Raw genomic sequence first — 16,274 nt, 5'->3', positions numbered from 1 at the left:
CACGTCACCTGGTTCCAGGTGCTCTGAGAACTAACATCATTTATCAGCATCCATGTGCACAGAGCATGGGACCCCCCCCACCGCGCGCAGGGGAGGGGGAATACATCTGAGGGCCGCACCGGGGGGCCGAGGGCTTCCAGGTCAAGGGGCTGATGGGGAGGGGGCCTGTCGCTTTGTTCAGAGGCACAGCCGTCGCCCCCCCCCCCGGCATCACTGCAGCTCGAGCAGCCCCACGAACTTGCGGATGTCCTGGGCCAGCAGCTCTGGCTCCTCAAAGGCGGCGAAATGGCCCCCGCGGGGCATGTAGGAGTAAGACACAAGCTTCCGGTACTTACTCTTCACCCACTTCTCCGGCGCGTGCAGCAGTTCGCACGGGAAGGCGGCGAAGCCGGTGGGCACGGACACCTTGATTCTGGAAGGGACAGATCCCACCGAGGAGTGAGGTTGCATCCTGGTCACCTTCTTCCCCCCCACTCCCCCAGCAGGGAGCTCAGGGACCGTGGTGGGGGGGTGGTGGGACCAGAGGTCAGAGCCAGAGTTTTAACCACCCTAATTCCGACCCACCAAGGGCCTTCCTTCTAGAAAGGCTGGCCAGGCTGGCGAACAGGGCTGGGTGGGATGAGGCGGTCTCTAACTCCCCACGGGGTTCCCCTTTCCCTCTGCGGCCACCTGTGGGTCTCTGTGAGATTCCAAGGGGCTCCTGGGGGGTTCCAGAGCCAGGCCTGCCACAGCTGGCTGCCCGGGCCTCCCTGCGTGAGCTAGTTCTAAGGGCGCACGATTTCTCCCAGCGCCCCCCACCCTCGCCGTGACCTTAACCTTCATTCTCATGCTGGGCACCCTGTGCACCCCCATAAACTTCGTTCTCAGGCGGGGCACACTCGTCCGCCATCAAGCGTCCGCCCTCGGATGCTTGTGTCGCGGCTCCCGGCCCTGGAGGCCCCTCGGCTGGGTTCCCCGCGCGGCTGTGCCCGGCTCACCGATCAGACTTGAAGAGCTGCCCCGCGTTCTCCTTGTAGAAGCGCTGGGAGGAGGCAATGGTACCTGTTGTCCAGTAGAGCATGACGTTGGTCAGAAGGTCGTCCAGGGAGAACTTTCTGTGAAAGCGGAACCAGAAGGCCACTCAGTGCCCGGTGCACCTGGGAGGGCGGCTTTCAGGCCTCGTTTCCCCCTCAGACCTCACCGCAAAGCTGCGGCATCACCCCTGCCACACAGGCAGGCCCTGACCATAGGTGACGCAGCTTGCCGACCGTGCAGGAGGCAGGCCACGTCGTCGCCCTGGCTGGTGCCGGCCCGCACCCCCACCCCCTCCACAGTGGTCCCACCTGGGCAGGAAACAGCAGGCGAGGTCAACTGAGCCCAGGGGCTTTGGGCTGTCACCACTAGGTGCCTGGAGGTAGGTGCCCACCCCTGGGCCCTCAGGACAGGCCATCCGTAGACCATCCCCAGGTGGGCTCGCTGTGAGGGCCTGGGCAGGACCAGGTCTCCAGGCAGCTTCCAGAGCCCCTGGACCCACCTGACATTGGCCATGAGTTTCCCACCAAGCTTGTGTCACTGTAGGAGGGAGAACCCCCCACACACAGCATGGGACACCCCTTTAATTTCTCAGCCTGGGGCTGTGGGGCTCCACACTAGGGGGAGGAAGAGCCATTTGGTTCTCACTGTTGGCATCACAGACCAAATGAAGCCCCACGTTCTCTGGGCCCCTCCTGCCCCTCAGGCTCTCTCCCCCTGCCCTGTGTCCAGAGCCCCTTGGAGGCCTCCATGGCCTCCCCCTGGCCAGCTGCTGGTGTCCAGTAGGTGTGCCCTCTGGGAGTCCACCTCTGCCCGGTGGCCCCCCATCCAGCCTCCAGCCCTCACCTCTGGGAGAACGTCCACCGCACAGACCGCTAGCTTCACACCCTGCCCCCAACTCCCTACCCCTCCACTCCCCGCTCCCCACTCCCATGACACCCTTCCAATGCCCTCGGCCCTGCGCCCTCTGCCACCCAGACCCACCTGCTGGTCCACAGACCCCAGGGGTCTCCAGCTCTGGGGACGGGTCCCGACCCTCCATGTGGTGTGTCACGATGGTCACGTGCCACCCACAGCCCCCACCTTGCCAGCCTTCCTGAGGAAGTCCAAGTCCACGGAGAGCTCCTCTCATGCCGTCCCTATTCCATTCCAGACGTGGGGGCGTAGGAGAGCTCTTGCCTTCTTGTCGGGGTCCCCATCCCTCCATCTGCCTCCTGGGGTCCCAGTCTCCCTCCTCTGCCCACAGTCTGGTGTCCAATGCCACCCAGCCTGCCTTGCCGCCTCCTCTCCCTGCCCCGTGCACCCCCGCATGCCTGGCACCCCATCCCATCCCCCTGCCCGGGCATACCCCACCCCTCCCCATGTCCCCGCCCCCACCCCTCTCCCATGCCCCAGCATCCCTCCACCCCTCTCCCCTGCCGCTGCCCCCCGCCCCCGCAACCGTCCACCCACACTCGACCTTCTCACTGCGTTCTGTCCCACAGACCTCCCTCCTGTCCTCCTACCGCAGCTAGTAAGCCGGGGGTCCCCCTAGCACCCCCGCAGGCTGCCCCACCCGCACTGATGCTAACTGCTAATCTCCCCCTGATCACGGGGTCGTTTCCTCCCACTGGACCCCTCCCCGGGCTCAGATCTCAGTCCTGTTACCCAGTGGACACCCCGCACCCAGCACGTCCATGACGGAAGCACGCTCTGCCCGGCCCCCCGCGGACACGCCACGCCCCCACGGACGCAGGTGCATGCGCACACGCACACCTCGAGGCACCCCTTCTCCGCCTCCCGGGCCACCTCCCTCTTGCCCCGGCTGTCTCCCTCCGGGAGGCGGCCCTGCCGTGTCACCGCTGCCGGGACTGCGGAAACCGAGGCTCTGCCCCCGCTTGGCTCTCCGGCTCGAGGGCAGTGAGTTTAGCTGGTGAACCCGAAGCCACAAACAACTTGTTTGTGTGGCTCCTTAGAAGCAGTCGGCCAAGTACATTTTTATCCTCAGCACCACATTTTAAGGAACGTTCGAGTCACCCCTGCTTTGCTCCCAACCGGTACAGCTGGCGACAGTGACGGGGCAAGGGAGGGTGTCAACATTCAATACGAAAACAGGAAGGATTTGGGGGAAAAAGGCTTCTCCAAAATAGTGAACGTATTCATCAGGCATTTTCATTTCTAGAAGTACATTCTTTTTAGTCTCTAGCAACAGCGGCTCGGAGCAGGAACGAGACAAGGCGAACCTCCTTTGAATGCTATTTTGATGACAGAATGGAAAGGGGTCAGTGGGGCCCGAATGGTTAGAAACACACCTAAACCCTGTGAACTGGGCTTTTATCGAGGTGGCTAAGAGCCCCCATGTTCCCTCAGCTCTGAGCGCAGCTTGAAAACGACCAGCACACCCATCTCTGGCCTACTGCAGTCAATGATCTTTCTAGAACACAGAGCTGATCGCATCTGCCCCCTGCTCCAAGCTTTGGTGCCCCGGGGAGCTGGGCAGTAGCCGAAGCAGGTGGTCCAGCCCAGGGCGGTCCGGTGGGGGCCCTCGTCTGGCTGCGGGCACTGGTGGGCAAGGAACAGGGCCACCTCCTGGTAGAGCCCTGTCACCCCCGGGTCCTCTCCAACGTGGAGTGGGGAACAGATCCGGGGTGAGGGCTCATGCATGGGGTCACGGCCTAGTGACTAACCCTTGTACCTGTCCCAACCCTCGGCCAAGCCAGCCTTTCCCATAGCGCCTGGTGTTTCCGTGCTCCAGCCGTCGCTTCTGCTTTTCTCTTTGCCTAAATTCTCTTCTACCCTTTCCACCGGCGAACTCCTACTCATCCTTCAAGGCCCAAATCCAACAGATTCTCCTGGTCGTTTCCGCCCCCTGCCCCTTAGAGAAGGCAAAGCCTCCTTTCTCTGGACAGTCTCTCGGAACTCATCCGTCCACCACCTATTTGTTGAATGCGTGTCTGGCACCTTTCTGGGTGCTGGGGCTAGAGCACGACCTAGACCCGGTCCCTGGGCCCGAGGAGGGAGCCAGGCCCCCCCCTCCCCCAAGCTGCCACCCTGGCACGCAGCCTGGTGCTCTGTGTGTCCCCGAAGTAACAGAGAGGGATGGATCCCGGAGAAGCGTGGCAGGGCTGACCGCAATGGGCTGAGTCAGGCCAGCAACCCGGGAGTCTGCGGCAGCTCCAGGGCTGGCTTCCCCTGGACACGATGCCAGGCTCTCCTGGGTTCAGAGTAGGGAGTCCCTTGCTGCTCCCACCTCTGGGCAGTGAAGGGGTGCTCACTGCCTTCTGGACCCCCTGATCCCGGGGTGGGGGGTGCGATTTAGCAGATGGAGCTTAAATGTTCTCAAGGCCTAGCTCCCAGTCTTGACCCCTCAGCGGTGAGGCCCGGAGCCACTCGCCAGACCTCTGTCCCTTCCTTATCCGGAGGGCCTGGGGCCGCGTTCACCGAGGTGAGGGTCTGAGAGGCGCCTACAGCGGGTGGAATGTGCTGGCCGTTGGCCGGAGGGAAGCTGGCGGCTGGGACGCAGGCCCACGGCTGGCGGGGCAGGGGTGCGGTGGGGAGGGGCTCACCTCTCCAGGCCTCCGTCCTCTAGCTGCTGGAACTCAGAACTGGTCCAGGTGGAAAACTTCTCTAGGATGTAGGCAGCCAGGCCCGCGGGAGAGTCGTTCAGAGCGCAGCCTGGGGAGAGAAGCGAGGGTGACTCGGGGCTGCTGGCCATCAGGTCACGGGGTGCCACGGGCCCCCAGCACAGTGCCCAGGCTGAACACGGCTCTGCCCTAACTCTTGGGGTGTTCTGCATCCTGTTTATGAATCTTCACCTGAGAAAAGGGGGGAGCACTAGCCTCGCGGCTTCATAGGAGTCCACACTACCCGAGCAGCGCCCTGTGTTTGGGGATCCGTGGGAGAGATCTGTATGAATGCTGGTTCATAACAGGCGGGGTTTTGGGGTCACCTGGCTGGCTCACTAGGTGGAGCTTGCGACTCTCGATTTCGGGGTCCTGAGTTGGAGCCCCTTTTGGGTATAGAGATTACTCACATAAATAAATAAACTGAGGGGCGCCTGGGGGGCTTGGCTGGTTAAACATCCAACTTTGATCTCAGCTCAGGTCATGGTCTCAGGTTGGTGAATGTGAACCCTGCATCAGGCTCTGTGCTGACATTGAGGAGCCGGCTTGGGATTCTCTCTCTCTCTCCCTCTTTCTCTCTCTGCCCCTCCCACTCTCAAAAATAAACATTAAAAAATAAATAAACAAACTAAAAAACAAAAGGTGGGGTTGGGGTGCCTGGGTGGCTCAGTTGGTTAAGAGTCTGACTTGATTTCTGCTCAGGTCATGATCTCATGGCTCTGAGTTCAAGTCCCACATCAGGCTCTGTGCTGATGGTGCAGAGCCTGCTTAGGATTCTGTTACCCTCTCTCTGCCCCTCCCCTGCTGGCTCTCTCTCAAAATAAACAAATAAACATTTAAAAAGAAAAAGTGGAGTTTTGGTTTATATGCTCTGATCAGTGAAAAGTAAGAAGCAACCTAAAAGTCCAAAATAGGGGATCCGTTACAAGTAATATGACCCTCTCTGCACCCCCCACGGTCCTGGGGCTACCAGGCGCCCAGGCTTCCTGCTTCGTGCAGGCTCATAGAGTCCAGAGGTCAGGGGTCAAAGCCAGGGCACAGTGCATCAAGCCAAGCTGTCGTCTGGGAGCGTGATGGCCACACATGCAGTGTCTTCGGCAGAGAGACACAGCCTAAGAGTGAGCTAGGGGCCCTCTTGGAAGGTTTGCACCCCTAGAGCGCGGGTGCTGGGGGGGTGAGCCCCCCTTCCAGGGTGGGGCGCCTGGCTGGATGGTGTGAGCCCTGCTGTGGCCACGGCAGCCCGAGCACACACCCCTCCCCCGCTGTGGCCGCACAGCCCCAGCACATCCCTCCCCCGCCCCCCCCTTCGCCGTGGCCACACAGTCCCAGCACGTCCCTACTCCCCCATCCCCCGCGCTGCGCAGCCCGAGCACACGCTCACCCACAGTGTCGGGCTTAGTGCTCTGGATGTGCATGTAGCCGCTCTCCCGCATTGACTGGTAGAAAATCTTCTCCTTGATGGGGCACATCAGTTCCATATCCCTCTCGGTGTAGCCAAAAAGCCTCGGGCAATGCCGTGCCAGGAAGAGGGTCAGCATGCCACCATTTAGAAGGAAAGCCATGTTCAAGTGCAGGCCTTTCACGTGGCTGAGGGCAGAGAGCAGCTGATGAGGCTGGTGTCAGGGCCAGCAGGAGGCGGAGGAGGGTGTTGGGGCGGAGGGGGGGGGGAATACAGAGTTGCCAGAAAGTTCTGGTCGCTCCCAGGGCTCTGACGTTCCCCTCCTCTATCTGTCCCTCTCTGCTGGGGCACCTGGCCCAGAGTCACCACCCCTGCGTGATACCGAACAGAGAGAATCTCCATCAACCAGCTCCAGGTGCACCTGGGTGACAGGGACCCTCTGTCCTCTCCCCCTAGGCCCACAGACACCCCGCCCAGTGGCCCGTGGCAGGCAGATCGCATCGACCTACGCAGACGGCTACCTCGCCGGGGCCGTGCACCCTCACACTCACCTGGGCACCATCTGGGCCATGTTGGTGCAGATCAGGGCCCCCCAGTCCCCGCCCTGAATGTAGAATTCCTGGAAGCCCAGCCGTAGCATCAGTTTATAAAAGATCCTGGCGGTGACCACTGTGTTCAAGCCTGGTTCGAAGGGGAGGGAGAGCAGAGTCACAGAAAGTCCCTCCTTGGGTGCTCTTGGGCTCCTGTGAAATTCCTCACACACCCCTGTGCCTCCCTGCTGGGTGATAGCTCACAGGAGGAGAGGACAGTCATCCTGGGGCCCAATGGTGGTGTGGCCAGTGCCCAGCAGAGGGCGTGCCTGGCATCTGTGTGACAGGGAGGGACAGTGAGGGGACAGCCAAGCAGTGAGGGCACGATGGGCTCAGGCCGGCACCTATGGGACTTGGTCACAGGATGGCCCGGCTGTGGGGAGCTCCCGAGGGCACAAGGGTCCAGGCCCCGGGTGAGCCCTGGTCGCCAACACCACTCTGCCCACCGCTCACCCGCCGCAGCCCTCAGGGCCTGGGAACACCCCGGCAGCCCCCGTACCCTTTTTAGAGGCTGCCTCTGAGAAGCTGTAGCCGGGGATGGAAGGGCAGATGACCTCAAACACATGCTCATCACTCAGGCCGTGGTTGGTGGGGTCGGTCAGGAGGGGGATGATCTTATAGAACTCGTAGAAGGAGCCAGGCCAACCGTGCACCATCAGTAAGGGCTTCGGGGTGCAGCCGGACCGCGGCTGGGGGGGCTTCACGTGGACGAAGTGGATGTCCAGCCCTGGGGAGATGGAGCACAGTCAGGCGGGCAGGGGACAGGGCGCCCGCTCAGGCTCTGCACCCTCCGAGCTTGGGCAGCGTGTGCTGGTGCCCCCAGGGCCTCTCGGTGCCAACCGCAGTAACAGCCACCAACGCTGGCTGGTGCCTGCATGGGCCTCCAGCTGCACGGCGACCCTCCCGGCCTTCGCAGCTGCCCGGTGAGGCTCGGACGTGGCCAGGACCTCTTCCCATCTGCACATGAGCCCTGTGAGGGCTCCTCGCGCACCGCTGTTTCCAGAGCCCACGGCAGTTCCTGGCTCTTTGTGGAGCTCCACGAACACTGTGTAATGATTTCAAGATGGGGGGTGGGAGGGCGCCTGGGGGCTCAGTCGGTGGGGCGTTCGACTTCGACTCGGGTCACCATCTTGTGTTTCGTTGGTTCGAGCCCCCTGTCGGGCTCTGTGCTGACAGCTCCAAGCCTGGAGCTGCTTCAGATTCTGTGTCTCCCTCTCACTCTGCCCCTCCCCCTCTCACACTCTCTCTCTTAAGAATAAATAAATATTTAAAAAAATTTTTAATAAAAAATAAAAAAAGATAAAGATGGGTGTGGGGTGCCCAGCTGGCTCAGTGGGTAGAGCCTGCGACTCTTGATCTCAGAGTTATGAGTTCGAGCCCCATGCTGGGTGTAGAGATGACTTAAAAATAAAATCTTGGGGCGCCTGGGGGGCTTGGTTGGTTAAGTGTCCAACTTCGGCTCAAGTTGTGATCTCACAGTTTGTTCGTGAGTCCAAGCCCCGCATCGTGCTCTCTGCTATCAGTGCAGAACCTGCTTGGGATCCTCCATGTCCCTCTCTCTCCCCATCCCGTGCTCACGCTCTTTCTTTCTCAAAACAAATATATAAACTTAAAAAAAAGTTAAAATAAATCTTTAAAAAATAATAAATAAAAAATATATAGAATAGTATTTGCAAGTTCAACTCAAATGTTTAATCTAGAACTAGGTTTTTAAAGTTGTAACTTTAAGACTAATTTTAAGCATAAGCCAATTGTTGCTCTGCCTCTTGGGAGATTTGGATGTCTGCCGTCATGAGCCTTGCAAGAGGACCTAAGTCACGTACAAGCCCAAGTGCATGCAGGTCCTTGCGTGTCATTTCCATGGGCTGCGGGTCGGCTGCCTGGTGCCAGACTGCCTGACTTCCTCGTGTTGACTTGGGTCACTGTTGCCCCAGCTCCTCAAAGTTCATCTAGCAGATGCTGCTGGGGAACCTTCTGTAGCCAGGCATTCTGTGGGGGCTGGGGACACACAGCCCGAGAACAGGGTCCCTGCCTCCACTCAGGGGTGACGCCCATCATTACAGCACATGACAAGGGGTTCTGTTAGAGAGGAGGCTCTAGGAGTCCTGGGCGCCCATATGCTGCCTGGGAGCATGACGGAAGGCTTCCTGGAGGAGGTGGCGTCTAAGCTTAATGAATAGGAGCTTATCCCTCATGTGGAGAAGGTGGTCCGGGAGGAGGGAATAGCGAATAGCATGTTCAAACCGCAGAGGGGAGACATGTTAAAGGGCTATTCCCTTCCAGCGACCAGCATGACCCCTGGCTCACATCACAGCTGAAACACTGTAGGAGCTGCAAAGGGGGTGACTGACGTCACTGAGTCGTCTGGACAGCGGCCTGCTGTGGCTGCACCCAAGCGCCGCTCAGGCCCGTCTCCCCCCGCCGGCGGCCTGGCCCGGGCCCAGAGAACCTCCTGGCTCCCCGGCCTGGGTGGTCCAGGAGGGCCCCCTCTTCTCTGCTGCCCACGGTCTTCGACACTCACACTCCGGACCTTCTGGGGTCCTCTCTGCCCCTGCCCCCGGGCTCCGGCCTCTGGGGGTACAGGCAGGGCCTGCAGAGAGGACGGTGTCTCTGATCACAGGGAGGCTGAGCTTCGGGGCCCTCTTCCCTTCACCCGCAGCCTCTGTCCCGGCTGGGCGCTGGGCCAGGACGCCCCTACTCAAGCCCCCTCGCCCCCCGCCAGGCCTGGGCCCAGCTCTGCTCCTGGGTTCTGAGCCCGCAGCCTGGGCCTGGGGCACCTGGGGCTCCACAGACCTGCCGGGAAACAGGGATGGCTTCCTCTTTGGCTTTTAACGTCTTTCTTCATTTTTTAAAAAAGTGTATTTATTTATTTTTGAGAGAGAGCACGTGCAAGCAGGGGAGAGACAGAGACGAGAGAGAGAGAGAATCCCAAGCAGGCTCTGCGCTGACAGCGCAGAGCTGGACGCGGGGCTCAAACCCATAAACCACGAGATCATGACCTGAGCTGAAACCAAGAGTTGGACGCTCAACCCACTGAGCCACCCAGGTGCCCCTTCGTTTTTAAAATTCAAATATTTAGGGGCACCTGCGTGGCTCAGTGGGTTAAGTGTCCGACTTCGGCTCAGGTCATGATCTCATTGTTCGTGAGTCTGAGCCCCGCATCAGGCTCTGTGCTGACAGCTCAGAGCCTGGAGCTGCTTCAGATTCTGTGTCTCCCTCTCTCTGACCCTCCCCTGTTAGCACTCTGTCTCTCTCAAAAGTAAAATAAACATCAAAATAATTCAAATATTTAAAATTCAAAAAGGATACAAGGAAACAGTGAAAAGTCAGCCTCGGTCTCGGCCCGTCCCCCGCCAGCGGTCCCCTCCCCGGGGACAGCTTCCAGGGACCGCTGTGCACACGCCAGCGCGGGCGGGAATGCGTGGGTTTCCCCTTAACTTCACACTCAGAGAAAAGGCGACAATCTGAATCCTAAATGCCCGCGCGTCGGGCAGCGCGTTCCAGAGGAGGTAAGGTTTGCTACGAACAGGAAGGAGTACGTTCAGCAACGCAGAAGGACCCGCGGGAAACGCTGCTAAGTGGAAAAACACGGTTCCAAAATAGAATGTACGTAGGGTTCTATTTTTGCTCGGAGAAAGTTAGGATCTGTGAGCATTTTGTAAACCGTCTGCACCGTCTCAGCCCAGGGGAGCCTAGGGAGACATGAAAAGGAAGCGTAATGGGGTGTCTGGGACGGGGGCCCAGGGACGGAAACAGAACGTTAGGTAGACTGAGGAAATCTGAGCCATATTCCATTGGCTGTGGACGCTGTGTTAGTGTTTACAGCGAGGGAAATCCTGGCCTCGGTGACAACGGGTGAAGCTAGAGGACGTCATGCCAAGCGAAATAAGCCAGTCACAGGAGGACAGATGCTGTGTGACTGACTCCCGGGGTCCCAGTCGTGGAGCTCACGGGAGCTGGGGACACAGCGAGGTGCTCAGTCCCGGCACCAAGTCCCAGTTACCCCAGGTGAGCACCTTCTAGGTACCCGCTGTCCGCCAGGATCTCACACTTCCCTACTTGTGATGAGGGCGGCCTCGCGCTAAATGTTCTTACTACCATAGAATCTTAAAAATAAAGGTGTTTTTAAAACGAAGGGAGTCTGAATAAATTGTGGATGTTACTGGAGGTATTAACATATCAGTACTGGTTCATTTGTTGTGACAAATGTATCAGACTATACAGTTAATGGTAAAGGGGGGCTGGGAGCTGGGGAAGACAGGGAACTTCCTGGACCATCCTCACTATTTTTCTGTAGATTTGAAATTGTTCCAAGGGGCTGAGTGTCTGATTCTTGATTTCAGCTCAGGTCGTGATCTCACGGTTCATGGGTTTGAGCTCCACGTCAGGCTCCCCACTGAGCGCGGAGCCTGCTCGGGATTCTCTCTCTCCCTCGCTCTCTCCGCCCCTCCCCGGCTTGCTCTCTATCTCATTCTCCCAAAATAAGTAAACATTTTGCATAAATAAATAAATAAATAATTCTGGGGTTAAAATAAGCTTTTCCAACAGATGAATGGAACACAATCAAAATAAACCTAGACATATACAGCCAGCTAATCTTTGACAAGGGAGCCAAGAATGCTCTACGGAGAGAAGACAGTCTCTTCAATAAATGGTGGTGGTGTAACTGGATGGTCATATGGAAAAAGGTGAGACTAGACCCCTACCTCACACTACTCACAGAGATTAACTTGAAATGGATCAACGACTTAAATGTAAGACCTGAAACCATGAAACTTCCAGAAGGAAACAGACACAGAGCTCTCTGAGGCGAGTCTTGGTCACGGTCTCTTGGAGAGGACACACGCTGAAGCAACTAACGCAAAAATAGCCTCGGGGCTACACCCAGCGAAAAGGCTTCTGTGCAGCAAAGGGAAGCATCAACAAAGTGGGGAGACCCCCTGTGGGATGGGAGAAACTATGTGCAGACCATACCTTCGATCAGGGGTTAATCTCCAAAATACATAGAGAACTCACACGACTCAATAGAAGAAAAACAAATAACTCCATTAAAACAATGGGCAAAGGACCTGAATAGACACTTCTCCAAAGAAGGCACCCAACAGTCAGCAGACACATGAAAAGATGCTCGCCATCACTCATCATCAAGGAAATACGAATTAAAGCCACAATGAGATGTCATCTCACACTTGTTAGAAGGGCCATGATCAGAAAGACAAGGGGCGCCCTGCTCTCTCTCAAGATAAATAAATGAACTTAAAAAAAAAAAAAGACAAGAGATACCGAGTGTTGGCAAGGAGGCAGATAAAAGGGAACCCTCATGCACTGCTGCTTGGCGGGAATGCAAACTGGTGCAGACATTCTAGAAAACAGTATGGAGATTCCTCAAAGAATGAAAACTGAAATATGGCCCACTAATTCCGTTTCTGGGAATATATAAAAAAAAAAACAATGGGGGTTCCTGGGTGGCTCAGTCGGTTAAGTTTCTGACTCTTGATTTTGGCTCAGGTCATGACCTCGAGTTTCATGAGATCGAGCCCTGAGTCAGGCTCTGTGCCGACAGCATGGAGCCTGCTTGGGATGCTCTCTCTCTCTCTCAAAAAATAAAATAAATAAATAAACTTAAAAAAAAAAAAAAAAGAATGGGCGCCTGGTGGCTCAATCGGTTTAGTGTCCGACTTCGGCTCAGGTCATGATCTCATGGTTCGTGGGTTCAAGCCCCCCATCGGGCTCTGTGCTGACAGCTCAGAGCCTGGAGCCTGTTTCAGATTCTGTATCTCCCTCTCTCTCTGACCCTCCCCTGCTCACACTGTCTCTCTCTCTCTCAGAAATTAATAAAAAACGTTAAAAAAAAAAACGAGGAAGCCTATCATTTATGACAACATGGATGGACCTTGAAGGCAGTGAGCTAAGTGAAATAAAGCAGAGAAACAAGTACTGCGCGATCTCATTCAGATGTGGGATCTAAAGGAAAATGAAATCTGAAATCATAGAAGAGACCAGCAGTGAGGCTACCAGGGGAGGGGAGGGAGCTGGGGGAAGGAGGTCGGAAGGTTGGGACCCCAGGTCAAGGTGAGTGAGCTCCGGGGACGAATGTCCAGCCCAGTGACTGCAGTGGATGCCGCTGTGGGTACGCAGGGAAGTTAAGAGAAGTCCTGAGAGCCCAGAGCTGAGAGAAAGGGTTTTTCTCTCCTTGGATCGTATCTACAGGAGCCGCTGGTTGGGAGCTGAACCCCCCCCCCACCCCTGTGGCAGTCATTTCACAGCGACATCAATCACACCCTCTACCCCATGCCTCCAACTTCTATGGCAACGGCTGTCAGTTACTTCTAGGGAAATCTGGGGGGGAAATGCTTTTCCGCCAAGGAAACTATTCCCTCGCCCCAAACTATCTTGAGGTCACCTTGCCAAGCCAGTTTGGGGAGGTCCCTTCCCTCCCAGGTGATGCCGAGGGACAGGGTAGGACACGAGGTCCCGAGCCGCAGACAGGGGCAGTGTCATGGACTCTAAACCCTCGCAGGGGTGGAGCGGATGGTGCCCAGGCAGGCCCAGAGCCACTCTCCCTCCCCAAGGCTGTTCCATCACTGGACCAGAGTCTGCGTATCTCAGGCTGTCGAGTTACTGATGTGCTTTCTGGTCTCCGTCTAACGCCCCCTGGATTTGTGCGGACGCTGCATTCTCTTTGCCCAGTGAGGTCAGCCTGCAAATACACCCAAGGCCCAGGAATTGGATTCTGAGCTGGGCCTGCGTCCCACCCGGCATCTACGAAGGCGGCTCTGGAGACCTACAGCCCCCGCCAGCTGGTGTTCTGGAAACATACCTTCAATCTTGGTCTTGAAGTGAGGGTACCTGTTGAGAGTCTCCACCTGCTTCCTCCAGTCAAATTCGTTCCTCCAGTAGGAAAGGACTTTCTTCAGGTAGTTGGAGTTGAAGCCATAGTGGAAGCGGCTGTCCTCCAAAGGTGGGGTTAGGCGCGTCCCGTCCAGTCTCTGGTGTAAGTCCTGAGGCAAACGCGGGACCCCAGGGAGACAGTGTGGGTGGGGCAGAGCACAAAAGCAGGTTTGTTTCCAGAAGACGGAGCAAAGCCCGCGGCCACAAGACACTGGGACCGCAGAGGCAAAGCCGAGTCCCTCGGAGGGGGGTGGGGTCTGCTGGGCCGCACAGGTGCGCTCGGGGTTGTCTGGTTTTCCCTGGAAGGAACCTCGCTTCCCATGACCGTGGCTGTTCCCAAAGCCTATGTCCTTCACCCTTGACTTCACGCTTACGTCTCCTCTTTGGTCTTAAGCGCGCGAACGCTACGCGTCTTTAATGGATCTAGGCTCGCTGTGGGGGGGACCAGCAAACGTTTTTTAAGAGGCCAGACAGTATAAATATCTTAGGCCTCTTCTGGTGGCAGCTGGCCCACTCTGTCGTTGTGGTGTGGACGCAGCCATGGGCAAGATGTGGACGAGTGGCCATGGCCCTGTTCCAATAAAACTTTATTGGTAGACACTGATGTTTGAACGCTGTGTGACTTTCATGTGTCACGAGACATTGTTCTTTTTATGTTTTCAGCCCTTTTAAAGGTGTAAAAGCTATTCTTAACACAGGGGCTGTATAAACAGGGGACAGGATAGATCTGTCCCAGGGCTGCGGTTTGCGGATGCAGGTTACACGCTGTAACTCAGCTGGGCTGAGAGGAGGGACCAGGGCGAGCATCAGCCTAGACCAGCCCCGGGCTGGCGGGCGAGCATCAGGCAAGGGGTGTCCTGCCTAGCACCCGGGCTCCCAGGTTTTGGACGGACGTTCTAGACTCCGAGTCTGGGAACCCACGAAAGGTTTTGTCCTCAGCCTGGTTTCTCTTGGGTGCAGCCCAGTGTCTGCTCCGTGCTCCCTTCCCCCTCAGAACACTCACGACTTGGGCACTTCTGAAGTCACGTGCCCGTTAGTGTCTCAGTTACCATTTCTCCGTGCACATCCCTTCCTCCGCCATGGGACTAGGGGCTACTTGAGGGTGGGACCCTCTCTGCTCCGAACACCCAGCCCAGTGTCCACATGCACCACATGGCCAGACATGCACACAGTGGGTGGGGACGTCCGGGTTCCCCTCCTGGCCCAGCTACACACACACACACACACACACACACACACACACACACCCTGCACGTCCCAGCTGGCTCCAGCGTGCGGCTGGGGGCTAGGCTCTGGGGCGTGATGGACCCGACTCTAAACCCTGCCTATACCTCGGTCACCTTGGGTGAAAAGCTTCAATTGCTGCATGTGCAGAGGGATCGAGGGTCCCGCCTCCTACGGTGACTGAATGTGGCCTCCAGCAGCTGCCACACAGCAGGTGCATCGCCGATGCCATCCCTGCGGCAGCTTCTCTGGACCCCAGCTTCTGATGACACCATGGCCCTGCTTCTCACTCAGGACCCCGCCCAGGCCCTGATGATGACCTGCTCTCTTTCTCTTTCCCCAGCTAAACTCATTCACTTTGAGGAGAGTGCAAAGGAGGAGGAAGTGGCTGCTTTCTGACTCATGAGGCGCGTGCCCAGGGCCAGCTGGCACCCCCCCCAACCCGGGTGCTACTGGGCTTAGGGCAGGGGAAGGAGGAACAGAGGAGTGGGGTGGGCAGAGGGGACAGGGTGGGGACAGCGGGACGGGGTGGGGATGGGGGACAGAGGGGACGGGGTGGGGACGGGGTGACAGAGGGGATGGGGTGGGATGGGGGGTCAGCGGGGGTGGGGTGGGGACAAGGCAGGCTGGGCATGTCTCTCTGTAGCAACCCGCACCCAGCCGGTGGGAGCAGAGGGGAGGGAAGCCCACTCCCGGCCTCATGGGGAACACAGACGGGCCCCCGCCCTCCCCTCTGCCCAGCCCTGCCTGGAGAAGGCACCTTACCTTGATCTCCTCATCCGATGTCTCCACCTTGAAAGGGCGGATACTCTCGTCCTCTGGGGCTGTGGTCCGCGCCCCAGGGCCCCACCACCCGTCTTCAAGGGGCAGCGTCTCATTCTTGTCCCAAGAAACAAACCAGTAGACGACGAAGGCCAGCACGGAGGCGAGGATAATTTCCAGCCACATGATTCCTGGGAGAGCGCGGGGCGTCCGTCAGCCTCAGAGACCCCTGGGCTGGAGACCCCAATCCCCACCTCCTCTCCCACCCGGCCCTTGACTGTGTGTCCTTGTGACCTAAAAAAAGAGTATGAGCTCATGGAAGAAGCAGAAAACAGTAGGGAAAAGACAAGAGTCCTGGCGATCATACTGTGCTGTGAAATTCATTCACTGAATTGAGAAAATACCACCACAGGGTGGCTTCTCATGGCCCTGCATGGGGGGACTGCACTTCTGAGGCCTCTCGTTTCTCTGTGGGGCCTTCTGCTCGATACTTCTGGAAGCTTCTCTCCACCCTCGTGTGTGTACCCCACCCCCAGGGATGCTGGGCTCCGGAGGCTCTGCCTCTTGTTGTTTCTGGGAGGGGCCTGTCCTCTGTAGGGTCTCATCAAAGGCCAGGCTCGCTCGGTTTGGGCCAGGGGAGTGTCAGGGGCAGTGAACCTGGCCACAAGGCTCAGCCGTATTTTTTTTTTTTAATGTTTTATTTATTTCTAGGAGAGAGAGACACACAGCATGAGCAGGGGAGGGTCAGAGAGAGAGGGAGTCACAGACTCTGAAACAGGCTCCAGGCTCTGAGCT

General features: G+C 57.7%; 1 protein-coding gene across 3 annotated transcripts in view; it reads right to left on the bottom strand.

The window, feature by feature from the left end:
• Positions 1-12: 12 nt before the first annotated feature.
• The window catches only part of EPHX1 (epoxide hydrolase 1), a 29,591-nt gene continuing 13,329 nt past the window's right edge, over positions 13-16,274 (bottom strand). For all 3 annotated transcript variants that reach the window (XM_039235844.1, XM_039235843.1, XM_039235842.1), the window contains exons 2-9: positions 15,483-15,670; positions 13,423-13,603; positions 7,102-7,329; positions 6,564-6,693; positions 5,995-6,200; positions 4,557-4,665; positions 978-1,094; positions 13-412 (exon numbers count right to left, since the gene is read on the bottom strand). In XM_039235844.1, coding sequence (XP_039091775.1) covers positions 211-412; positions 978-1,094; positions 4,557-4,665; positions 5,995-6,200; positions 6,564-6,693; positions 7,102-7,329; positions 13,423-13,603; positions 15,483-15,665 — 1,356 coding nt within the window. In that variant the 5' untranslated portion in view covers positions 15,666-15,670 and the 3' untranslated portion in view covers positions 13-210. The remainder of the gene's footprint in view (positions 413-977; positions 1,095-4,556; positions 4,666-5,994; positions 6,201-6,563; positions 6,694-7,101; positions 7,330-13,422; positions 13,604-15,482; positions 15,671-16,274) is intronic.

This window comes from Hyaena hyaena, unplaced genomic scaffold, assembly GCF_003009895.1.
Source record: "Hyaena hyaena isolate Hyena2069 unplaced genomic scaffold, ASM300989v1 scaffold_103, whole genome shotgun sequence".
NCBI lineage: Eukaryota > Metazoa > Chordata > Mammalia > Carnivora > Hyaenidae > Hyaena > Hyaena hyaena.
Note: the sequence above shows the minus strand (reverse complement) of the source record. Positions and strands in the feature narration are given on the sequence as shown.